Here is a 27,500-nt window from a genome sequence, read left to right as displayed (position 1 = left end):
TTTTAATCTTTTATACCATATTACCATACCTTTTCTATGTTTCGATATACACATACCATTGTCTTATAGTTGCCCACGGTATTCAGTACAGTAACATGCTGTGCAGGTTTGTAGCCTAGGAGCAATAGGACAGCGTCGATGTGGAGCAAGTTATACCATCTCAGTTTATATAAACATATACTCTTATGTTGCTTGTACAGTGACGAAATTGCCTGATGCTGTGTTTCTCGGAACACATCCCCATTGTTAAGCGACACATGACTGTATTTATATGCCTGAAGTGGCCTATTGACTGTGACAGATGCATAAAATGTACGCTGTGTTTTTTCTCCAGTTTTAGATTAATTAATAAGAGAACATTGTATTAGCAGAGTTCTTTAAATAAAAAGAAATACAAACTAAAATAAAATATTGTACATATTCAATAATAATACTTATCTAAATAAAATTTCAGTGCGGATGACTACAGTTTCAATTTCTCTTATTATAAATGGATTTACCATATAGGAAGGTTAGATTGTGGCCTATAGGTTACACATATGGGAATTCTAAAAAAGATGCTGATAAACACTTGAGAATGGTTAAAACATTTATTTCCCAATCATAGTAACTTCTTCTAATAAGCCAATGAATTGCTGCTCTCGTTGATGTGGTATGGACTGAGCGTGGACACAGCACTTGGCCTGTTCAGCTAGGAACTCTGGCTTTACCTAGGACTCTAAATAGCAGAATTTGTAAAACCTGATGAGATAGGAGACTCACTATTTGCATATATGATTAGATATTGTATTAAGACTTTGTCCAAGGGAGTTAGGAACAATCATTAATTTAGGTTTAGAAAAACATTCAAAAATTTACCTTATACCTTTTACTTTTTCAGTATTTTCTCAATTAACAAAGCTCTTGCCTTTTAATGCCTGGTAAAACCTCAGAGCATGTTGAAAACCTTTTGAAGAGAAGGCTGGACTCATTTGTCAGATAGTTCTAATCTCTTGAGTTCTCATTACTGCTACTAAAGGTGAATTGGAAAAACCACAGTGCTCTGTGGAACTACACCTTCTCGTGTGTGTAGTGTTCCAACATAAAACATATTGAGTTTCTTTTCTCTCAAGTCATATCAATTTTTTTCTATTTAAAGTCTATTTTGATTCCTGTCTATACTTGTTACACAATGTCTCAAGAATGACTCCTGGGTATGTATTAAGTAAGAAAATAAGGTTTCTAGTAGGAAAGCCTGCATACTGCTAATTACAAAGATGCCACAGTTTACTTTTCTCTGAATTGTTTTTAGAATTTGCTGGTGACAGGGGCAGTTGACTGTAGCTTAAGAGGCTGGGACTTAAGGAATGTACGACAACCTGTGTTTGAACTTCTTGGTCATACCTATGCCATTAGGAGAGTGAAAGTAAGTTTTTATCTTTTCTTTTGATATGGAGAATTAAAATTTAAATATAAATATGATCAGTGAAGCATATATAAATGTGTTTTGTATGTTTGGGGTTAGAATTATTCTTTTGTTTGTATGTATGTTTTATTTTGTTTTGTTTTACCCCAATTGATGATAATAAATATTGAAAGGTAAAATTATTTGAATAATTATTAAATGAATTTGGACATTGTAGATGTTCAGTGTATAAAGTTAAATAAAAATATTTTCTCATTCTTTCATCCCTGATTGACTAATTATTTCTTAATTATAATATTTTTAGTATTATATTCTTCATAATTTTCCATTTAGTAAATCTCTTTACTTTGTTGAAGCTGGTATGATGAGATGGTTAATTCTTTCTTTTATCTAACATAATAACGTGTATGAATGTGCACAAATGTTTGGGGTATGGAAAATTTTTTGCTCTATAAACAGTAGAGAATGAGATAACTTTTTGTGTTGTTCCCAAGAATTTTGTCTGGGTTATAAGGTGATAGTTGCCCAGCATTTGTTTAGGTAGTTTCTGCTAAATTACTATAGAAAGTATCTCAAGTGACATCTCCCAGTTTCATTCTTTGTTATTTGTACTAAAGGTAAAGAAGTACCTTATGATCTTTTAAATAGGATAATTATATGTTATTCCTATTTCTAAAACTCTACACTTTAAATTAAATTAATATTTTAAATTTTACTGGATGCAATGCAACATATAAGATGCAATGCTCCGTTTTATTTTTTGATAGTGATCTTATGTGGTCAGGTTTTAGTAGTTGAAAAATATTCCCTATGTATGAGGGAGGACTTAAAAGAAAGTAATTAATTTTTTTAAAAACTGTGTATTTATTCTTACATGTTGAAACTTCAGTCACCTTCAGAGTACTCTCTGATGCAATATACCTATTGAGACACTTTTTTTCACTGCTCAAAACGTTCTTTGAACTTGTCAGTTTTGATGCCTTTTTAGTGCTTCTGCTTTTTGTCTCACCTCTTCCACGTCAGCAAAATGTTTTCCTTTGTGGTCATTTTTTTTTTTTTTTTTTTGTCCAGGGAAGCAAGAAAAAGTTGCTGGGGTGAATAGGGAGGATGGGGCATTGAGGGTCATGCCATTTTTGGCCAAAAACTGCTGTAGTGTGGGCAGGTGTGCATATCAATCACCCATCATGAAATGGGCAAATGCATCGAAAGACTCTCCCAAAAAAAAAAAAAAAAAAAAGATTCACTGAAGCTAAACGCAGCCTCTCACAGCACTAGCTAGTATGCTGATGCCAATGGGTTCCTAGAAAACTTACCTAGTCGGGAAAGTCTGTACAGTAAGGGACCTGCTCTCCAAAAAATAATTCTGGTTTTTGGAGGCTCTTCCTCATATATTTCAGAGTGGTTTTGAGAATGAAATATGGTATTGTAGTGAAATCACTTTGCAAACTAAGTGCTATTCAAATGTAGTTATATATGTGCATGTAAGTATTAAAGTGCTGGAAGACAAACACTGAAGAAATATAATGCAAAGGGCAATTTGTAAGATATATTTATGGCTGTTCTAGAACATATCACTTGTCCTTAAATTTGCAGTTTTTATTCCTTGACACCATTTTTCATTAGCTATAATATACAAATAACATAAAAATTATTTTAAAGGTATTTTAATTTAGCATTTAAATATTGATTTTGATATTTGTGATTATAGCAATCACAATATGAATTTGTAAAAATGGCAAATTTTGTAATTATATACTTATATGTACTTAAATCCCTCATATCTTTAACAGTTTTGAATAGCAAATAGGAAATTGTATTTAATTTTTCCAGAATAGCAACATTTTGTGAATATTTTATTCTAAATAAGCCTTAAAAAGCTTGAGAGATGACTTTCTTTGGAGGATGTAAAAATAAGTGTTTTCCTGTAGATAAATACTTAAAAGCCCAGAAAATTGTTGCCTCAAATTAAAGCATGTAAAAGTTAAGAAAGCATCATTTCAAATGACAGCTCTGACTAAACTTAAATTTATTATGATGTTTGTGGAATGACCATATGAAGTAGTATGTTATAATTACAGCTAACCTCAAAAATGGGATTTTTTGTTTTCTTTTTTTGTAGTTTTCACCATTTCATGCCTCTGTGCTGGCCTCTTGCTCCTATGATTTTACTGTAAGGTACAGTGGTTTCTAATATGTTTCATTTTTAAATACTAAGTAGCATTTGCATTTTTTAGCCTTTATGAAAGATAATGTGTTTATCTTACTAATATGAAAATAGTCTGAGGTGGGTGCATTTAAATATTTACCATTAGGATTAATATATCTTTTCTGTCTTCATGATCTAGCCACATACATGAGTAAATTCTTTCTGTTCAAAGACTGTCCTGGTTGTTCTGTTAAAAGCCTTTTTTTCCTAACAGTTGTTCTTATAGTAACACTTTCCTACTCTATAGTTTGTATAGCCAGTATCTTTTATGTTTAGATTTAAAAATGGGGAAATTTCATTTCTTCAGGTCTAATTATAGAACTCCTAAGGCTAAGATTATTTAGATGTAAGAACAGTGAGCATGTGTTTGTATGTTTGTGACTGTAGATAGATGAATTTGTATGTATGTGTATGTGCATATATCTCTAGTTATGAGAGTGTGGGTGTGAGTTTGTCTCCATCCATACCTCCAGTTCCAAGTTTACACCACACAGGATTTACTCCTCTATTTTCATGTTTATAACTCCTGACTTCCATTATCCATAATATATTAAATACTAAACCCTAGAATGCTTAAATGCTTTTGTGAAAAAGAACAACTGATGAGGACATAGCATGTTTCGAGGGGTTTTTTTTTGTTTGGTCTTTAGTCCAAATACCGTATTCAAAAACTACTTAGGTTAATTATCCTCTTCTCTGTCAGAGTGTGGTTATGTTATTTATTTGAAAAATGTTTGATTTATTTGTTTCTGTTTGTATTCCACTTTAGATTTTTCTTCCCATTTTTGGTTTTGTCTAATTTTCTGAGCAGACAAAACATTAACATGGTTCCTAAAATCAATATGTACATAGAGACAAATTCAGAAGGGTATCATTTCCCCTGCCTCTATTTCCTCTGTCTTTCCATTCCATTTGTCCCTTATGCTGTGGGTAACTAATCTTGCCAAGACACACAGATGCATTTAAAATTTTCCTATTTTTCCCCTTTCTTACAAAAAGAGTGAGGTACTCTGGATATTCTTTTAAATTTGGGTTTTTTTTTTTTTTTTTTGCATAAAATACGTCCTGAACATCATGCTGTATCAGAGAAATTATTGCATAATACTTTACCATGTCAATGTCATATTGTTTATTCGGTTATTCTCCTGTATGTAGGCATTTAGCTTGTTTTCAGTGTTTTATAAATAAATATTGCAACAACTAATAATAGCCGTGTGTGTGTGTGTGTGTGTGTGTGTGTGTGTGTGTGTGTGTGTGTGTGTGTGTTTACATTATTAGAGAATTAATGTCAGTATATTCCAAATAGTGGGATTGCTGGGTTAAAAGGTAGATATAAGTAGTTAGATATTACCAAATTCCCATCCATAAGGACTGTGCCAGTTTCTGTATTTAGCAGCAATGTTTGAGAGTGCCTCTTTCTAAAAGTCATTGATTCTTTAGGGTCTTCCAGGTGCATGATCATATTACCTGCAAGTAAATATAGTTCTACATCTTCATTTCCAATTCTGATCCCTTTAATAGATTTCTCTTATAAAATTATCTTGGCGAGTACCTCTAATACAATGTTAAATAGTTTATGGAGAATGTCTGATTTCTGATATTAGTGAAAATGCTTCTAGTGTTTCTCTGCTAAAAATAAGATTTCTGGTTTTAAGACTATATATATGTGTGTGTGTGTGTGTATTTGTCATACGAAGAAAGTATGCATCAATTTCTATTTTCTTGAGTTTTTAAAAATTCAGGAATGGATTTTAAGTTTTGTTAAAGACTTTTTTCAGCATTGATGGAGATAATCTTAATCTTTCTTCTTAGAGCTATTAATATGATGTATTATATTAATGGATTGAACCAATCTTGCATTCCTGGACTAGTTACCACATGTTCTTACTGTGCTGTTGTATTCTGTTTGCTAGTATTTTATTTAAAGCTCTTAGATAAATGTTTAAAAGTGATATTAGTCCATAGTTTTCTTGTCTCACTTTTTGCTTGCTTTCCTCTTTTTTCTTTTGTCTATAAGTTAGTTTGACTTTATAAAAAAAGATTAAGAAATTTTCCTTCATTTTTCAACACTCTGGAATTGTTGATACGGCATTGAGGCTATTTGGTTTTTGAGGTCTTCATAGAATTGCCCCGTAAAACTATTTGGGCATGGTGCTTTTTGTGGAGTACTTTCTTGATAGTTTTATTTCTTTTATGATAAATGGTCTATTTAATCTTTCTATTTCCCATGGGATCAATTATAGATGTCTATAAAGTAATGTCAGGACTTTTTCTGTTTCAATAGTTATTTAATGCTTGTCATTTCTGATTTTGTATCTTTGTGCATTCTCCCTTGGTTAAGTTATCTAGTAGTATGTTTATTTTATTATTTTCCTTCAGTAAATGGGATTTTGATTTGTTAATTAGAGCTCTTGTTTTTCTATTCTCTACTTTATTAATTGCTGCTTTTATTTTTATTATTTCCTTTTTGCGACTTTCTTTTGGTTTACTTTTTTTCAGCTTTTTGTGTTGGGAATTTATTTTTATTCTTTAATTTTTTTAGCAAAGTGCCTAAGCCTATGAATTTTCTTCTGTTTACTGTTTCAGCAGTAGCCTGTATATTCTGATATATAATGTCTTCATTATCTTTTAAAAATTTTTGTAGGTTCTGTTTATATTTCCCCTTCTAAGAGTTGTAAAATCGGTAGTTATTTAGTTTCCAGTTGAAAGGACTGTTTAATTTTTAAAAATTTGTTGATAATGTCTAGTTTTATTGCATTGTGATCAGAAAATACTGTTTTAGTGATTCTGTTTTATGGAACATATTGAAATTTGGGGGAGTGAGACTTACTAAATGACCAGTTTTGTGAATGTTTCATGTGCAGTTGAGAAGGCTATAAAATTCAGTATATAACCATACACTTACTAATTGATTATGTTGTTTAGATCTTCAGTATCCCTTCTTATTTTTGATCCACTTAATCTAAGAATGGTTCTTAAAATCTGTTATTATCAGGTTTCTATCTATGTTGCCTTGCATCTTTTGTAGGTTTGATTTTATAGAGGTAGTTAAATGCTGTGTTTTTTGGTACATAAACATTTATAATATTCATATAGTAAGTTGAGGCTTTTAGCATTGAAAAGTTTCCTTCTTCATCATGGTTAATACTTTTTGTGTCTGTTATGCCTCGTTTCATATCAGGATCATTGCCCATGCTTTCATATTATTTCTACTTTCCAGATATACCTTTTCCCATACCATTATTTTTAAACCCATTTTGTTCTAAAAACATTTCTAGTATAGAGTGTATATTGGGGTCTTACTTGGTGAGCTAAATAAAAAATATTTTATTTATTTAATTCATATTTCTTGATTAAAATGTTTAGTATCAAATCTGTCATAGCTTATGTTGTAATTATTATGTGTATTTGCTGTGTTTATTTGTGATATGTTTTTTGTTGTGCTTTGTTTTTCTTCTTTTACTACAAAATGTATTGATATTTAGGTTAGTTTTTGTTTGTTTTAGTGACTACCTTTGGTTTTATAACTTTTCAAATGTCTTTATTCCCTTGATTTTTAAAATATAACCATTATTAACCATTAACCTGGCTTGTGAGTTTTTAATGGTGTTTATTTTAACTCTCACCTATTACATATATGGCAACCAATAAACTTATTCTACTTTCCTTTTTTAATATTCCTCTTCACCATCAGATTTTGAGTTGTTTCATTCATACTTTGTCAGAACATGCAACACATAATATTATAGTACATATCATGTGATATATTTTCATTTTTGATTCCACTTTGATTTTAGTCTGAGACAGATAACTATATTCATTGCATGCTCGTTATAAATTTTTTGCTGAGTTTTTCCCCATCATCTCTTGGTCTGATGAAGTTTATCTTCTAGTATATTTCTCAAGAGGGACTGCTGGGAATTCTCGTGAATTCTTGTATGTTTAAAACGATTTTTTTAAACCTCGATACTTGAAGGATAGTTTTGCTGAAGATAAACTCTTTGATTTATATTTCTTTCCTTGAGTGTTTTGAAAATGCTACTACATTTTGCCTTGATTTTTATGTTATTTTTGAGAATTCTGATGTTGATCTAATTCTCTTTTCCTTTTAAATTGTTTGATCTTTTTTACCAGGGACCCTAAGGAAAAAGCAACTCTTGCTGCATTTCAGTTTTCCCTGCTGTGGGCTAAAGAGTTAAGTGGAATCTTTAAGTGTAGATTCATTTATTCTTTTATGTCCAGAAAGGTTTGGTTTTTTTTTGGATTACAATGGTAATAATTACAATTATAATCACTTTTGTATAATTTTATAATAATTATGATTGTTCGACTCAATTGTTTTATCTTCTACAGGACTCCAGTTGTATATAAATGAAATCTCCTTTACCTGTCTTCTATATCAAACACTTTTTCTCTAATATTATTTCTACTTTCTTTATCACATTTTTATTCTCTTAGTTATTTTCTTGTTGTCTTCAATGCCCTTATTATGTTTTTGTGTGAATCTGTTCTTCTTTGGGCCCCACATAATTTTGTCTCCATTTGTGATATGATTTTTCTTTTTTTCTTCTCTTTCTTTCTTGAGTTCAGTCAGTTCTATTTCACTTCTTTCTGGTTTTGTCCACTTCTTTGTTTTTGAATTCCTGATGAAGATGTTTTTGTTTTTATTTTTCCTTAAGTGCCCAAATGCTTGCTTGAAGATATTTGATTTGGTTTGGAATGATATGTTATAGTTTTCTACTTTGCTGTTTGTTTTGTTGAGGAAAATTTTTGTATAGATGAGTTCTTGTTGTGTTGCTTGCCTACGCTGGTCTTGAACTCCTGGGCTCAAGTAATCTTTCTGCCTTGGCCTTCCAGAGTGCTGGGATTACAGGCATGAGTCACTGCACAGGCTGACTTTCTTTTTCTAATGGTGGTTTTAGATCTGTTAGGCCTGATCCTAGGTCTTCTCTGTTCTATTTAGTGTTACCCAAATTCTTCTTGCTATTCACAGAGGCCTGCAGCTAGAACATAGACAATAGCTCATAGGGATTCTTTTTTGAGTTTTCTTCTTACAGTTAATTTAAATTTTGGATGTGTTGAAGACCAGAGGCATGTGTAGTTTTATTTGATCTCCTTGATCTATATTTTTGTTTGTTTGTTTTGAGGCTATACTAAAAGGTTTAGATTTGCATGACCTCATTGCCTAGACTACCCAAATCTCCTCTCTCTTCATTTCATAGTCGGTATTTGCTATGGCACAGTAACTTTGTTTGTGTAAAATGTACTTCTGATAGAATAAATTACAGTAATGCCTTGAGACAGATTACATGCCCTAACTTGGTTTTCTTGACTGATTCAATACAAGCAGGCAGACAAACTGGGAAGTGTAATCACTCTGAGGCTCCCGGCCCTCAATTAAACAGATGCTGTAACCAGACTTTTTGTTTGTTTGTTTGTTTTTAATATTCTACATAACATAGAAAGGAGTAATTATAGAGATTTTAGCTTGGGAGCCAACAAATAGCAACACAACAGACAGGAAGAAACTGAAACTGTGGAGAGTAGCTCATTGGCTGGAGGTTAAGATTGTATATGTGAATTTGGAGGCCATTCATTTACTGATAATTCAATCCCTAAGAATGAATAGACCAAAGGGAGATAAGTATAGAGAAAGAAAAGCAAATAGTTTCCTCAGGAGGGAATTAATGTCAAAAGAAGGAAAGGAATAGCCCACCAGAAACAGGAGGGAACCCTGAAGCATGTATGTATCACAGACTGAAGGAGGAGAGGTGTTCAACAAGGTGAGGATGGTCAGTCACATCAGACTCCAGGTGGGCTGAGCAGGGTGGAGAGGGAACTTTGAACCTTCTCTTTCACATAATGTCACTCTTGAGTTCAATAGGGATTTCCAGATATAGAATCTAGTTCTTGAAATTCAAAGGCTTTTCTGGTGTTTGAAATGAGAAGGCTTAAACAACTGAGATGAGGTATTACTCTTTTGATGATCTCATGTTTAGTATCCTTAACAGTTTTAGTTGTCTTTCTTTTAGATCCTATCAATCAAGGGACATCTTACGTCTATTTTAGTGTTTTGCTTCTGATTAAAGGAGGAGACTTGGTAACTACTGACACTTTCTTTTCAGAATTGTCAGGACTATCTTAATCCTACTGACCAGTCACTCCTGTTTTACCTGTATGTGTAAGTATCCCTAAACAACCAGTTGGGGAATGCCTTACTTTTGTAGATGTATATTTGTTTCAGGAATATTTAAGACTGGGTGTGAGCTGCAGTTCTCTAAAATCTTGTTGGCACCAAACTATGCTTAAAATTCATTACAGTTTCTGGCTCACAGTCTTTTCTCTCCACTTTTAAGACTGAAGCTTTACTGAGTCTCTGTGCAAGACAAGAGATTTAGGGATAGATGTTTAACATATAGTTGAAAAATATATTTAAATAAGCAATTATCCTGTATAACTTAGAGTCCAGGTTTCTTTATATGTAATATGGACATTAGTAGTATCTGTTCTTACAAATTCACAAGGTGATTACAAGAATGCTATGAGAAGACATATTTGAAAATACTGTAATAATTCTTAATTACTGTTTCCAAACTTTGTCTGTCTTCTCAAGTCACCTTCCCAACCCTATTTCCCATACTTTCAGCAAAAGATCTTACCCTTAATAATAATTATAGGACTCAAGCACAAATTACCTTAGTTTCCAACCCAAGCCTGTAAATTTGTCTCAGTGTATACTTCTTCATTTGTCCTTATTTGGGGGCCTTGGACATGAGTGTTCTTGATCCCTTATACTTCTGTTTTCTTCAAGATTTGAATCCTTGAAATTACCTCTTTTCCCTCCTATACCATCAGTCTCCTTCCTTTACCCTGTATTTTTCTTTAACTCCTCTTTCAAATTTCTCTTTCTTTCTTAGTGAATCTTTTAGTGTCCCCTTAAGCTTCCATTCATCAGGCCATGTTAAAGCCTTCACTGTCCCAGAGTGCTCTACTTTGGAGGTCGTACCCCAAATGGATCCACATCACTATTAAACAGGGTTAATTATGTTGGAAAGATTTTTGTACTTTTGCTTTTGAAGTGATTTGGCAGTGAGTGAGTGACTCACTTATGATTGATTATGATTTCTTGGCAGTCATTATGCTTACTAAGGAGTTCGTGTGAAGTCAAAAAATCTAACCTAGAAATTGTTTCCAAATGGAATGACATGTTTATGAGTACCAGATTTATCAATTAGTAATGTTGTTCTATTCATCTTAAATTTGTAATTTCAAAGTTGATTTAAATTTTCAGCTCTCAGGCATTGTCATAGACTCTTGAAAGCGTTTAGGGATAGGTACTTATGAACTATATGTCTTATTTCCTCCCAAATCCGCAACTAGCTTCAGTCCCTACTTCCTGACTGAAATTGCTCTGGCAAAAACCACTAGTGGCCTCTTTAACACTAAATCCAGTTCATTTGTTAGCACTTGTGTTGAACTTTGCCAGTATATTTTACACAGTTGATCAGACCTTTCTTCTGGAAACTCCCTTCCATGGTCTTTTAAATTTTGTTTTGCTTATTCTCCTCAGATCCTTCCTTCCTTCTGCTTCATGATGGAATCTCCTTCTCCTTTACACTTAGTAAGCTGCCTTTGGTTTAGTACTTTTTATATATCCATTCTAAATAATAATTCCCAGCCCCCTTTTTCCAGATCTGACCTTTCTTGAGAGTATTAGGCTTTGCATATTCGGCTGTATCTGGACACAAGCTGCTGAGTATCCAAGCAGACATCTCACACTGAATCCGTATTCCTTCTCTTCCTCTTCTTCTCTTGCTAGTTTATCTGCATTATTTGTCTCAGTTTATGGAACATTATCCCTAGTCAGACAGACCTGGAGCCTAGAATTCTCCCCTTTTTTTGAAAAATTGGTAAACATTTTCCTAGTATGGAATTCACAGGCAGTATATAGATGCAACATTTTTTTTGGGGGGGAGTGAAGTTTTTAACATACATTGTAGCTACTAAATTACTGTTTTGCCTTCATACTAAATGTAACTGGAGGCTAGTAATTGTATATCTCAATATAGAGTTATCAAAGACTTCTAACAAAGAAAATAAAGAGAAAAGGAACAAAATCATTTGAAAAACTTTCATTTTTGAATATGCGTATTATACATATGTGTATTTATAACTCTCAGTACAAGTGGAGAATAGGACTTTAATTGTACTAATGCCTTGTGTGAGTCTAGTCTCTCTTTATTTGTCTGTGGTAATCACTGATTGGAAAGGTCAGAAAAGGTATGTTTTTGGTAGATTTTCACCCCATGTGATATGAGTTACATTTATCCTCTGAAGAATTTTAAATCTGATTGGATTGATGATATTTTTAGTGCCAGAAAAATTATTTTAACAAGAAGAAAAAGATTTAAGCTTTAAGATGAGCAGTGACTGGTTTAATTTTTAGGACTGATAATTGTACAGGTATCACCTCCAGAATCTGAATGGCTAATCTTTGTAACACAAGTTCTTCAAATAAAAATTTTTATTTAGTTGCCCTTTGTTGTACTTTACTTAGTTTTTTTTAACTTTAAAAAATTCATTTAAAAATAGTTCATATAATGGGTATTCTATAAAACCGATGGCATGGTAGATATCTTAATATTATAAAGTGCAAGCTTCATATTTTCATGTTGTTCTATATCAGATCTAATAGAAGAAGCTTTAAGACTTTTACCTCCATAGTAGCTCATTATGTTTCACTGAATAACTAATGAAGATCTAAGAAGTAATATATAACATAGCACTTTATTTAGTATGACTTATGTTAAATAAAAACTTCAACCTTTATGAAAAATACCAGAACTCTTTTCAGCTTTTGGGCAATGTACTCTATAAATATACGGATTGGTTCTTTCTGAACTTCACTCAAGATAATACTAAATCTAAAATATTTCATATTAAATTATTTTTATTCTATGATAGATTTTAGCATATTATCTTTCTCCTAATATACTCTTTCCTTAAGTTATTTGTCCTGCCAAGTTACATTTGCTGTGCCAGCCATGCGTAAGCATTATTTATTTGAGTTCTGAATGCTGGTTTTTGGTTTCATACCAAGTAGATCATTTTATTAACAGTCAGAAATCAGCAAACTAGGTACGTGTGACAACCAAAGTAAAAGCTGCTATAATTATTTTTTTTTCATTAGAAACAAGAGCGTTTTGTCTCTTCCATGTTGTAGCAAATCCTTCTCAGATATTTGAAGATATAACTTTTATAAATTGATAAAGTTAAAATTGTCAATTTAGCCTCAGAGTAGCACTTCAGTTTTGTGATACTTTTATAAATATGGAATGTCAGTTAGCTGCCAGCCATTGTAATAGATCATTTGGACTGTCGTTCTGAGAAAATGATAAAAATATGAAGGCTTAGAGAAAAGAGAAGATCACTTAAGGGAACCTTAAGTGTGTCAGTTTGTTGGTGCAGTGGGAGACATGTAGTCCCAAATAGAGATGGGGAGCAATGGAAGATTCATATTCTATTGGAGTAGTTACGGGTTGGCACATTTCTGGATAACATAGTGGTTAGGACCACAGATTGTGGAGCCAGACTACCTCTATTAGTTACATAAACTTGAGCAAGTTATTTTAAAATGTTATGGCTTGATTTCCTCATCTGTAAATGGACATAATAATAGTAGCTACCACATGGGATTGTTGTGATGGTTCGATGAGTTAATATACACAGTGCTGGCACATAGTAAGTGCTGTCTTAAGACTGTTACTTTTGTCATTATTCATGCCAGGATGGATGGTGTGAGAAGACTGTCTCATTGCGCTTGAGGCTTATTTCAGATCTCGTTTTCAAGGGAGAGGTAATGGTTTTTATTTTACAGCAGCAAAAACCAGCAACCTCAACTTGGCATTTTGTTGTCCTCTGCTTCTTGGAGATGGAAGAGAAGTACAAAGCGGAGGCAGCAAGCTATCTGGAATCAGCTCTGTTCTTCCACATCTCTTGCTCTTTGGAGACATTTAGGAAAGTTCTGTGAGGTTCATGTCTATTATGTGGTGGAGTGAGCATGTGGGACATTGGTTGACTCAGACTTGAGGTGAAAAGCCGACTCCTCTATTTGCCAGTCATGAAATATGGGAGATGATACTGCATCTACCTCGCTGTGAGGTTTACAGGATTGAAGAGGTAGTATCTGTAAATACTCTTGGCACATAATAAGTGCTCAGAAAATAAAGCAGATGTTTCACATGAGATACTAATATTGATAAAAGTTTTCTATTTTAAAATGTACCTTCGGGAGAGTAAAAATATTAGTCATTCATGCCTTACTTACCTAGCATTACATTCAATAAGATAATTATATTGCATAAAGATACTGAGGAGCTTTATGAATAGGAATTTTTATTGCACTGTGAAAATGAGGTAGGAGAAGTGAGCCTAGTGAGCGTGAAGCAGAACAATGATTACATTATACACAGTTGTATATGTGTGGAGCATTTTATTCAACTTATAACTGGGTGACTACATCTACTCCATTTTAGCCTATTTAAATATTTTCCCCTAAATGGCTATATATTATTTACGTCTTTGTTTAAAAAATTATTTCTTAGAAAGGCAGCATGATGTAATAGTATCATTTAAAATCTGAGATTTGCTATCAGCTATATTGTATATTTACATGTAGAATTAATATATAATCATAATACTATATTTACATATATAACATAAGTATTTAATATATATATATTAAATTTCACTATTAATATCAAATACATGCAGTTTAATTTATTTAGTTGTCATTAATCTCATAAAGTGACTTAGCCTTTCTGAGCCTTTGTTTCCTCGTCATAAAATGTATATAAAATCGATATACTTAAGGCTGTTCATATAGTGCCTGGTCCATATCTGGCACTCAGTGAATTTTATTTACACTTTGTACTGAGTACCATGTCATTATAAAATATATTTCTAATTAAAATTGCAGAAAACCAGCAAAGTCACCAAGACAATTAAGCCATGATATCTGCAATTTATTTGAAATGGTTCAGCAAAAATATTATTTTATATGTGTGTGTGGAGAGAGAGAAAAATAAGGCAAATGTAGCAAAATAACAATTTGTAGCTAGATGAAGGGACTGTGAGTATTCACCATATTATTCTTTGAAATTTTCTGTGTTTGTAATTTTCAAAATAAAAACGTTGAGAAAAAGTATTTATTTATGCAAAATAAGACACTGAAATGCCTTCTAATAAATGTGATTGTTTAATATATTTGTTTAATAGTAGAATAAGATAAGTAGCTTAGTTGTGTTGTGTAAGTGGGAACATGATCTTTAATTGGATTGTAGTAACCTTAGACTCTTAACAAAGCAAGCAGAATCAGAATTACCTTTTATCTTTGTCACATTTACTCTCTTGGGATTTGCCTTTATAGAGTGTTTTAACTTTGGTGTGGTTGATGGGCTGTTTGAGCCTTATGTTTATTAGCACAGAGATTTCCACAGGCAGATACTTCTCTTTCTTCCCCTTCCCCATAAAAAAGGTCAGCCAGAGTAAACAGATGGTATAGCTGAATATGTACTCTGTCTCACAAACCTTTCATTTCAACTTTACCTAGTCCCCCTTACTCACAAAAAAAGGTCAGTCAGAGTAAACAGATAAGAAATGTGGTTGAATGTGAGCTGCCTTGCAGCTTCAAATGATCATTTTACCTCATCTTCTGAGATAGTTGTTTTTAATTCTTCTATGTTTGTTCAAGAAACTATAAGAAATCATGTGGCTAATGATATAATACCGATTGTGAACATTTGCAGGAACTGCGTTGAATACTTAAGATGATCAAAGATTTGTTGAGTATTCTGTGCCTTTCAGATATCTTAGATATCAATGTCTTTGTAACCCTATCACAGTTTTTGCTTTGTGGCAAAGTTTCACTAGACCTCACCACTGATGATAGAAAAGCATCATAGTGTAGTTGTGTTTGGTTTCCTTTTAAGAATGGGAATAAGCTGGGCTCGGTGGCTCAGCCTGTAATCCCGCGCTTTGGGAGGCTGAGGTGAGTGGATTGCCTGAGCCCGCGGGTTCGAGACCCGCCTGGGCAACTTGGCGAGACCTCATCTCTACAATAAATCAAAAAATTAGCCGGTCGTGGTAGCACGCGCCTGTAATTCCAGCTACTCGGAAGGCTGAGGCGGAAGGATCGCCGGAGCCCAGCAGGCGAGGCTGCGGTGGCCGGGAGCGGCCACTGCACTCCAGTCTGGGTGACAGAGTGAGACTCCAACTCAAAAAAAAAAAAAGAATGGGAATATCTGCATTCTCATATTTGTGTGATTCTTGCAAGGATATGTTAGTGCTGACTACATTTTGTGTTAATAAAGCACATTGCCTGATTGTGGCGTAGAACTTGCTATTTTATTGTTTTGTCTCTAGAACTGGGATGTGGGCATACTAAATAAATGTTTACAAATGTAAGTGAATTAAAATTATATGAAAACTTGTGATACCCTTTGACTATACTTTGACTATAAAAACTTGCAAATGTTGTAATTTAATATGGTTTTCACTTTAATTATTTTTGAAGTAGTCATTAATAAAACTGAATTTAAGGTGAAAAGTCCTGTTAGGGTGAGAAATATTTTCCAAGGAGAAAACTTGCTGTTCAGTGGTGTTTAAGTCAGTACATACTAGATGGAGAATGTTACTGTTTAATAAATTCGGAACTGTCGTATTGGTATCCTGGTTGTTAACTAAAGTGACAGATAAAATTTTTATTTTTTCCTACCATCAGTTGTAATATGCAATATACTGATAAATCTCTGAGCTTCATATACCTGTGGGTTAAGATATGTATTGGTATGTATGAAGCAGTAACTCCCAAGTTTGTTGGATTGTTTATTTTTTTGAGTCAGTCTTACTCTGTCACCCAAGAAAGAGTGCAGTGGCATGATCATGGCCACCGCTGCCTCGACTTCCTGGGTTAGGTGATCCTTCTGCCGCAACCTTCCAAGTAGCTAGAATTACAGGCATTCGCCACCACACCCAGTTAATTTATTGTAGAGATGAGGTCTCGCCAAGTTGTCCAAGCAGGTCTCAGACCCTTGGGCTAAAGCAATCCTCTCTCCTCTGCTTCCCAAAGTGCTGGGATTACAGGTGTGAGCCACCACACCCAGCTCATGTTTGTTGATATAATTGTTTTTTAAAATGTGTTCCAAAGATTTTTTCCACTTGTCTTGTTTAAATCAAAAATTTTTTTGTTAATTATTGTCATACTAGAAAGATCTTTTCATGAGGTGCAGTGTAATTTTCTAAGCTAAATGCCAGATGAAAAATGGAAATAGTTTCTTATAAAATGAAACAGCATACATTAATTAGAAAGGAACTTGCAAGACTTTATTTTAAATAGGTTGATTTATAAGTGCAGAATATTTCAGATTATTTTTACTAACATTTTTCTGTGAGAGTCGAGCCAAATCCGTGTCTTATTCATAACCTAATGCAAGCACATGAATAAATAGATAGATCTAACAAGGAGCGAGGAATGTTAAGCCTTAGCTTAATGCAGTATAAGTCACTGCTTTGAACTTTGAATTGTACTGATTAGTTCCAATGAGAACTTATATGGATTCTGTCAGTTAATTTGCATTATAATTTTTTAATTCTATTGTGCAGTTTCAATAAGGCAACTGAGTGGATTTTGTTGCATATATTTGTATTTTTAATGTGGATGTTGCCTTGCCTCGTTTTCCATAGTAGGGAAGTCAAAAGATAATATCCAAGCATGCAGAAAATGAATGAATTCTGTGAGCGTATTATTTAGAAATATAAAATAAAATGTCAGGAGAAACAACTAAAAGAATTTGGAGTGATTGCCTCTGAGGTGAAAGATTGAAGGGGCGCTGTAGTAAGCTGTTCTTTTTTGTTACAAACCTTGTAGAATTAGTTGACTTTAATCTGTGCATTACAGTTCTTAAGAAAAAGATAACTGAGCAGAAAACTTCAGTCTTTCCATCTCCTAGTTATTTGAACACATAGTCAGCCTGTTTTTTTTTTTTAGATTAACTGGATGCTTCCAGTCAGCTGGTAGTAGTTTACTCTGTCCCTAAAGAATTCAGGGATACATATTCACCCTTGAGGTCCTATCTTGTAACCTCAGTCTAGAATGTGGCAATATGTAATATTCTAAAATTGAGTTCTTAGAGATTTAACTTAATGGAATGAACCATATAGAGAATCCTCTATTTTCATCTTAAATAAAATTCAGCAGAGTACTTCATCTTTCTCTGTTATATCATTTAGGGTGTAAAACAGAAACCATGCTTAGCTAGCTTAAATAGAAAAGGAGAAGTGTCCCTTAAAATGAAAGGCCCCTCAGAGCCCAAGGGCAAGCGTACAGCGGGGCCTGAGGAAGGTACGGCAGTGCCTACTTCGTCCTCCTCCTCTTTCTGCAGATTGATTTTTATTATTTTATTTTCTGTCCCTCAAGCTTCCATGTCCAGTCACCAGCAAAGAAACAATTATTTGGTCTGCTGTGTTTTTCTCTCTGTCTTTGTTGGTGTCTGTCTCCTTTCCCCTTGCATCCCCGTCGCTTTGCCCATCCTTTACTGAGGAGAGAGTTGTTAAAGGAGATCATTGTAAGCCATGTAGACATCCCACAGCCTGACAGCCTGAACGAGTTTATCATACATGCTTAGCTGCAGAGGTGAGGATGTTAAGCATTTCATAGTAATATAGCTAGTAAATGACCAAAGCACGGGCAAACGGTTGTTGTCAGTTTAGTGATTTTCAGCATTTAGGTGTGAAGTTCTGATGTGACCTCATCTGGTCCTATTGTCCATCTGTACTTCTGTGAAATGCTTTTTTGCTCTTTGTAGTCACATTTTGGTGCTACCAGTTTCACTTCCAGTGTGCACAGAGTATTCCTGTTCCTGAAATATTAATAGTGTCATGAGTAGAGTTCTTTTTCTTTTTTTAGTCAAATCTTTATTTGAAACTGTATTGCAAAAATTATTTCATGGTTTTATGATTTGTACCAGTAAGCAGTAAACACACCATATAGGAGAACTTCCTTTTTACCTTTCTCTCCCTTTATCGAGATGAGGCACTCTTGAAAGTCACTCTGCACCCCTGTGGGTCTCCACCATGAACACTCTCAGACAAATCTTCCATCAGCCTAATGATCCTCTTTAATTTGTCAAAGTACTCTAGGCTTTATGGTATGTGGTTCCTGGGCTTAGTGTTTGTTATGATGAAGTAGAGTCTGTCCCTCTAAAAGACTTACCTGATACAAGTTTTTTTTTTTTTTTTGAGTTGGAGTCTCACTCTGTCGCCCAGACTGGAGTGCAGTGGCCGCTCCCGGCCACCGCAGCCTCGACCTGCTGAGCTCCAGTGATCCTTCCACCTCGCCTTCCGAGTAGCTGGAACTATAGGCGCGTGCTACCAAGCCTGGCTAATTTTTTTGATTTATCGTAGAGATGAGGTCTCACCAAGTTGCCCAGGCAGGTCTCGAACCCTTCGGGCTCAGGCAATCCACTCACCTCAGCCTCCCAAAGCGCGGGATTACAGGCTGAGCCACCGAGCCCGGCTGATAAAAGTTTTAATTGAAATATTGTAATTGATTCATTTTGATAGATAAGCTTATGTCTAGAATTTTATCATAGATAGCCTGGAAATTTTATCAATATGATGCGGTTTCTGGATATTAGTGATTGAATATTCTAAAAGTCTTCTTTTGTTTGTTTACTAGTTTTTCAGGATTAATCATTTATTCTTTATTTAGCAGCCATTTAGGTTTCTTTTTATATTTTAAGTTTTATTTGTGTTATTATAAGTTCCAAACCAAAAAAACCAAACAACTCTTCAATTGTGCAGGTAATTGAACATTAGTGTGCAGCTTGCACATGTGCGTGCACACGCGCTCTCACTCTCTCTCTATATATACATACATATATATATATCTTTTTTCTTTTTTTCTTTTTTTTTTGAGTTGAAGCCTCGTTCTATGACCCAGGCTGGAGTGCAGTGTTATGATCACCACTCACCATAGCCTCAACCTCCCAGGTTCAGGTGATCTTTCTACCTCAGCCTCTCAAGTAGCTGGGACTACAGGCCCGCGCCACCATGCCCGACTAATTTGTGTGTGTGTGTGTGTGTGTGTGTGTGTGTGTGTGTGTGTGTGTATGTATGTGTGTGTGTGTGTGTTTACAGAAAGCGGATCAGTTGAGTGATACCCAAGTTAGAAAGAGACAGCAGAGTAGATGAAAGAATACAGTAAATTTATATTAAAAAAATTAGAAGAGAGAAAATTCCTAAACTTCTTGCCATGGTAGTTCAGATGTGTTTTGCCTTGTAATTTTCTTAAGGCATGAATTTTGAATGTAAGTGGCTGACTAATGAACTCTTGACATGAGCTTTGACTTATAGAATTTTTTATGGAGTTTGAGGAGTTTGGGGAAAACCTGACTTGGTCCAGGCCCATTTGAACTTTCAGGATGTCAACCAAAACTTCATGAAGAACTCCAGATCCTGCCAACCTATATTTAAAACAAGGAAAAAAGAAAAAATGGTGGCATTTTTTAAGTAGAAAAATTGCTAGACATGATATCAGGAGAGTTTGTGCTTTGGGACTGCCATTTAGATAAAAAGAAGAAAAGGACACTGTCCCTGAATATAAGGACCTTAAAGGAAGATAGATCTGTGGATAAGTAAATGAATATATAATAAATAAATTATAAGTATTGTGAAAGAAGCCAGAAACATGGGGATCTTTTTTGATGTCGTCTGTTCCATCAATCACCAAGTCCTATGAATTCTTCAGCCCAAATAAATCTCCAATCTATCAACCTGTCTTCAACATCACTGACACCACTTTAAGTCCAAGCTGCTGTCACCTCTTTAACACTTAAAAGAAAATCTTAAATTCTTCAAATGGCCTGTAAGACTCGCATGGCCTGGCCCTGCTTACCTCCCGGAGGGTGTTTTTCTTTGCTGCCCCAGCCTTATGGTCCCTCTCTGTCACACGCTGTCAGACTCCTTGCTGGCAAGGGGCAAACTGCTCTCTGCTTTCCACCTGGCCAACTCCTTAGCCTTCAGGTTGCAGCTCAGTGCCACTTCCTCAGGACGTCCTCTTCTATCACGTTGCCTGTGTTGACTTTTGAGGCACTTATCAATTGAAATTACATTCGTATTTTGGTGATTTTTTTAAAAAATGGTCAGTTGATCCCACTGAACTCTGAGCTACAGGAGGGCTGAGGCCATGTCTGTCTTGCGTATGGTGCTTACCATCATACTTGGCACATAACGGGACTCACAAATTGTTGGATGAATGAGTAATTAAATGCACAGAAAAGTACTATGACATTTTTGCTTATTGCTCTAGAGACTACCAGGCCCACGCAGTGCAAACATAGGGGATTATAATGGTGCATTTTGCTTAGGATTATAAAAACACACAAAAAATTAATATACATATAAAGCATTGAAAAACAGTCGAAACATTTTCCCCTTTCTTATAGTTAGGAAGTGTCACGAAGAATTAATGACTAACTCGTAAATTGATAACAGGAAAGGAAAAGGAAGAACTTTTAAAATATTTTAAACCTGCTACTGCATTAATCTGTAGGCTAAATTTCAAAACTATGTTAGTATAGAGATTTCAGATCACATTTTATTAAAGTAGAAAGTAATTTTAGCTTAACTTCTGAAGTAGTTTTGATGCTCTGTTTGATACAGTGTTTCGAGCCAGGTGCAGTGATGTGAACCTGTACATGAGAGACTGAGGCAGGAGGATTGCTTGAGGCCACGAGTTTGCAGTATACTATGATTGTGCCACTTCCAAAAATAATAATAATAAGTTTTAAAATGAGAGTTGTAATACAGTGCTGCATACTTGCTTTGTTAAAGAATTGTAGCATCAGAAGTCAAAAAGTAACTCAGCAACAACATCATATTTTGATACATGATTTAAATGAAAAATATTCCTACAGTTCTGTAATATTTTTAATCATTGGAGGTCTGTCCAATATATTTACTTCCCATGAGGGAGCTTAAATAGTCAGTGATTTCATCAGCAGGGAGACAAAAAGGCACCAAGCAGTATATATGCTGGATCAAAACAAACATTCACTTAAAAACAATGTGTTTTATTTGATCACTTAATGATATATTACGTAGCCTGACTTCGCTCAGTAAAAGGGAGCCCATCTTACTTGTATGGTAGGTGTATGAAGGCCCTCACATACATAGCACTTACGGAACCTTGGAATCCAGAAGATTTTAAGGAGAAACCTTGCCCACGCCCTCAGTGCAGATGTGGGAAAACTTAGAGAAATACCTGCTTTCTTCCTGGCAGCTCTTCTACAACTCACCCCTTCTTGGTGAGTTGAATAAAGATACACAGAAACATTCTGAAACTGTAATCACCAAACTGTTAGCAGTGGTTGCTGTTAGAGAGTGGGAGTTGGGAAATAAAAATATATTTTTTCTTACTAAAAAGCCATTAGCAATTACAAAATAAATTATAGCATATTGACATACTGCTTAGCATTTGGTTTGCTTAACTTATTTAGCTTGTATAATTTACTGCATTTAACAATATTTTTGATAAGCTATTTCGGTGTACTGAAAATTATTGTTAAATTATGCATGTGAATATTGATTTTTTTTTTTCTTGACTCCTGATTTGCCTGAGGTTAAGAAATTTGAAACTTCAGTTCTCCCTTTTTAGCAAATCCTCTCAAGATAAAAGCTGGCTTCACTGTTTCATTTACTGCTCTGGGTTTCAGTCTTCACTTAGTTTTTGTCTTAGTGTTCCTCACAATGCTTTTATGAAGTTTTATGGCTATTATTTGTTTTTTTTATATTTTGACTAGGATTTTTAGTTGTTTTACAAACGTTGATCTAGGTACCTAGTCAGCTGTTCTGTTGGAAATGAACGTCTCATAATTTTTGCTCCATAATGTATACACTTTGCATATTATGTAATTTTTATCAAAGCTGTGAAATGGTATAATGGCCGGTAGTGCTTTTATGCCATTCAATAAACTAAACCTCCCTCCACCAAAGAGCATCCGTAGAGTTTTAAGATGCATTTTGTTTGAATTTTTTGTGTAATGAGGATAAATACTGGATAGTTTCTCCCGGATTAAAAGTATGATGCCTGTGACACTGTGGTTTAGAACTCTCTTAGGCCTTGACTGCCTGTGAGCTGTGTATTAAAGCAAACTCAAATGGGCTTTTTGAATAGAACCCTTTAAGATGTGTCACCTCCCTCACCACACTTCCAGGCTGAAGTTAGACAGCTTTACACGTGTCTCTTCGTTAGGCATCTTAATCTTCATAAGGCCCACCTGTCTTGTCTCAGTGCAGCTTTGCCCTTATCTGGCTCAAAACAACAACAATAATGACAGAAACTGCATTCCAGGAATTGTCAGGGGGGTATAAATGAATTCTTGTTGCTTTTTTTATTATCCTTAAAAAGTTCTGAAAGGAACCAATTGTTCTTGTTTACCTAAAGACTATTTAGTCTACCCATCCTACTAAAATAATATCTAAATTTCACATGAAATCACAGAGCTAGATACCTGGATTACATCAAATTGACCTTCCCTTTGAATGAGTCTACCAAGCTTTCCTTTGTGGTGATACCATTGACTCATAAGTAGCAGCTGGTGAAAAATCTTTGTGTTTACTCCAGAGGTGTTAAAGATGTTCTTCATTACATATACATTGGTTCATTACATAAACATTGGGTGTCCTGTCTGTGAGCTCCCAAGGGAGAATTTCCTTTTGAGCTTTCTAGGAGCAGTTTGGTTGTGGGTACCATGAGTTCGGGACCTGATTCTCTCCCATTTCCTTTGGCTGCTAGAAAGCTTGGCATTTGAGTCCTCCCCTGTCAAGCACATACAACTTCAGGGGATGTATTTTTACTTACAATCTCACTGGAGGTTCCATCTTACTTTCCTACCCTTATTTTTCTTTAACTCATATTTTACCGTGTTAAATGCATGTTTTAAAAATTATTTTGAATGTTTTTTGAAACATAGTGGGTATATATATGCAAAATCATTTGATTATTGTTTCAAATAATGCAAATTAGTGATGAATAACTATGTTTTAGGAATGCAGTTATAAAATTATATGTTTACTTTTGCTTATATAAGTATTGTCAAGATCCAGAAAATTGGATTTCAGTACAATTCACTGTCTCTAAAACAAATATGCAAATATGGTGGAGACTACTGTTAGGATTTCTGAAAAGGCCTACAGCTTGTTCCCTCATCTGCTTGAACAGGCAGGTTTTCAAACGTAAAATCGCTCTCCCTAAATATTTTGTAGATTTCAGTAATCTGATAAATGAGCTATGTATTCATTGTTTCTCTGGGACCCACACAGTAGATTATCCATAGCAACAATCCTTTTCAAAACTTAATAGGGCCAACTCTGTATTTATTAGGGAAATAATACCACCAGGTTAAACAAACTGACTGTTGGTTCAGTGTATTTACTTTCTTTCAAAGGGATCTGTTAAACCTTCAGTGTGCCATGTTGTAGATCAGTAGAAAAGCTGAATTAGGATAGACTCTATGATTCTGAATGTGCCATTTTTGTAGTGTGTTTAGGGTTGAATAAAAAAGATGATAAGCAAATAAGCTTTAGCAATAAAGTACTATTTTATGTATTGAAAATAGGGCCAAATTTTTCTCTGCACAGTCGAAATCAGTGCTATATTATGTTAAATATTATCATTTTCAGTCTATAGAGGTTAAATAGAATATATAATATTGGTTCAGGAAAACACATTTCTGCTTTTCTTGACTCTAGAAATTATAGTGATATGGAATCTCTCAGAAAGGCTGTGCCTCAAAAAAATAAAAGATAGTTTCAGAATTACAGAGATTTTCATGAGAACAGGTTTTTTTCAAAGAATTTAAATTGCTATTGAAATGTAAATTAAACTTAGATCTTTTCATATCAGTTGTTGTGAAATGAAGTAGTATTTAAAATCACAAAATGTTAGAGTTCATCTATATCAATATCCTTATTTTACAGCCATGAATACTTTTAGAAATTGCTACAAAAGCATAATGTCTCTCATCTGAAATGTTCTTGTGTAATATTTGAAATTTTTTAAAACTAAAACTTGTTAAGCTTCCATACTACAAGGTATACTAATGAGAATACAGTTATCTTTCACAAGGGTAGATTGATGAATAATTCTGTTTTGGTTTTTGATATAATAAGATGGAGTATATTTTTTCTCTATTGGACTTTTTAATGTAGATTAATAGTAGGACTCTGCATTTATCAATTGATTGAGCCTGTTGTTTTGGTAAAATCTTTGCAGTGTCAAATATCTATTTCTTCTTAATTTTGGGGGGGTATAGTTTTAGTACTTACATTATTTTTGTTGTTTTGTTTACCTTCACAGATTCTGGAACTTTTCAAACCCTGATCCTCTTCTTGAAACAGTGGAGCACCACACAGAGTTTACTTGTGGTTTAGATTTAAGTCTTCAGAGCCCTACGCAGGTAATGGATGTGATCTCATGATTTTTTTCTACCTATACAGTTCATGAGTAACACTGTGTGGTATGTGTTGCTTTTATGAATAAAATTGTTACTGTAATGGCAGAACTAAGTACATTTACTCATTTAACCTGATTACCTTTGCTATGAGACTTGAACCACTAAGGAATAAGAAGTATCCAGAAACTCGGCATACTTTTCTCCTCTTGACAGAGGTATCCAGAAACTTGACACACCTTTGTCCTATTTAATATGTTGAAGGTTTTGATGAGGCCTTTTCCAAAAGAGTGACAAGAGAAAGCTGGAATAGGACAGGGTTGTCACCATAGGTTGGTGGGAATCAGGATCATGTGGTCCTTGACTCAGCTGTCCCATTAACCAGTTGAGACCATGGGCAGGTCACTTCCCTCCCATAACTGTCGCCCTTGTCTCCACACCCCGTGTTGACCAGGAGACTTCAGGTGGAGAACAAAGTAGAGGAGAATGTCTGTTATTTTAATTGATAAGCATTATATTTTTCCCCTTTTGTTCTCTTGAGGACTTAAAAGTAAATACTTTGAACTTTAAATATTCTTGATTTTTTCAAAAGCTATTTCAGTTTCAGAAATTGTAAAACTGTAAAATCAGAATCATAGGTCAGAAACACTACAATATGTTGAATGATAAGGCACTTCATAGTACAGATTGTGTGAAAGAAATAACATACCAGTGAAACACAAAATAATATGTGGAAATTCTAGAGTATGACTAATGAATTATACTTTAGTGATAAATTTTAGAAGTTAAACCAAAAAGAAATCCCACTCCATAATATTGTGTTCTTAAGTTTAAATAAGTACACAAGTTTCTTTTCATTTTAAGAATTTAAGACATAATTTGGAGTTTAAAATATTCTCAGTAGACATTAGAATATTCTCATTAGCATGAGAATAATTGTTTAAAAATGACTTAATAGCATGTAAGAAGAGAAGAAAATGAAATAGTGATGAGTGAAATTGCATTATCTTTAATGTAAATATGTTGTGCTTTAAATGAACTCATTCCTCTTCTAACACATATCTTTGTTATAGATGATTTTAAATAAGATAATTGTACTTGTTTTCTACATTAGTTTTTAAAAGTTATAATGTACATATTGAAACATGAAACAACCAAACAAAAGATTCTAAGTAAATACTCATGAAATATTTATTCTTACATATTCCTATTACCTGTACTCTGTGAGACCCAGACTGGGGCCTGTGGCAGTGGGTATGTGGCTCCTTCATTTTCTCGGTTGTGGTGGTTCCTCATCCAGATCCAAAAAGTATCAGCTGTTTACTAAGTCCTCCACACACAGGCTCACCTTATTCAAAGGAACTTTGTGATCAGAGGATTTATTAATCAGAGGACATATGTCCTCAAATAATAGGTTTTTGTCGTAAGACCACATATCTTGCTTGTAGCCTATTGACTGCCATCCATCTCTTCTAGTTGAATAATTAAATTTCATTTGTACTAAGGGAATAGTGGCTGTTGAGAGCAAATGGGAGTGAAGAAGCAGAGATTTCTGAGTTCTGAATAAGCAACAGGTTCAATGGCATAACGCACAGTTCAACTGTACTAGAAATCTTCCCTGAGTTAATTTATAGTGAGGCAGAATTTTGGGACTGGGAAGAACCTTAGAAATAAGGATACTCCCTCTCATTTATTTATTATTTCTACAAATACTTTCATATGCTAGACCTTGTGGTAGGTACAGAGGGTTCAATGGAGAACAAAAATAAACATGACCCCTGCCTTCATAAAGCGCTTAATCCAATGTTACATCAAGTCTTCTCACAAATGAATGTGAACAGATGACTGTGACAAGTTCTATGAAGAAGTGCATTGTGCCCCAAGCATTCATCGTCAGGATAGGTATTTGACCTGTTTAAGCGATCAGTGTGCAAGAGAGGCTCATCTGAGATCCGATGAGTGGGCAGGTGTTACCAATGTGAAGAGAGAGAAGGAAGACCACAAACAGGCAAAGGCAGCAGTATGTCACAGACCCTGTGATGGGAGGGAGCGTGGTTAGTACTTGAGGGTGCAGGAATATTTCCTTTCTATTTTTGGCATTTTGCTCCGCATTAGCATTTTAAAATATATATATAGTCATGTCTTAAAAAATGGAGTGTCTGCCGGGCTCGGTGGCTCAGCCTGTAATCCTGCACCTTTGGGAGGCTGAGGTGAGTGGATTGCCTGAGCCTGTGGGTTCGAGACCCACCTGGGCAGCGAGACCTCATCTCTACAATAAATCAAAAAATCAGCCGGGCGTGGTAGCGCATGCCTGTAATTCTGGCTACTCGGAAGACTGATGCGGAACGATCGCTGGAGCCCAGCAGTCGAGGGCTGC

At 34.5% G+C, this 27,500-nt stretch overlaps 1 protein-coding gene across 1 annotated transcript in view; it reads left to right on the top strand.

Moving 5' to 3' along the window:
* The window catches only part of PEX7 (peroxisomal biogenesis factor 7), a 71,917-nt gene that overhangs the window by 29,639 nt on the left and 14,778 nt on the right, over positions 1–27,500 (top strand). Inside the window, exons 7-9 of the mRNA XM_008053915.2 lie at positions 1,292–1,405; positions 3,525–3,580; positions 25,030–25,129. Of these exons, the coding sequence (XP_008052106.1) occupies positions 1,292–1,405; positions 3,525–3,580; positions 25,030–25,129 (270 nt within the window). The remainder of the gene's footprint in view (positions 1–1,291; positions 1,406–3,524; positions 3,581–25,029; positions 25,130–27,500) is intronic.

The sequence above is a fragment of the Carlito syrichta genome, unplaced genomic scaffold (genome assembly GCF_000164805.1).
Source record: "Carlito syrichta isolate Samal-C Ts95f unplaced genomic scaffold, Tarsius_syrichta-2.0.1 Scaffold288863, whole genome shotgun sequence".
NCBI lineage: Eukaryota > Metazoa > Chordata > Mammalia > Primates > Tarsiidae > Carlito > Carlito syrichta.
Note: the sequence above shows the minus strand (reverse complement) of the source record. Positions and strands in the feature narration are given on the sequence as shown.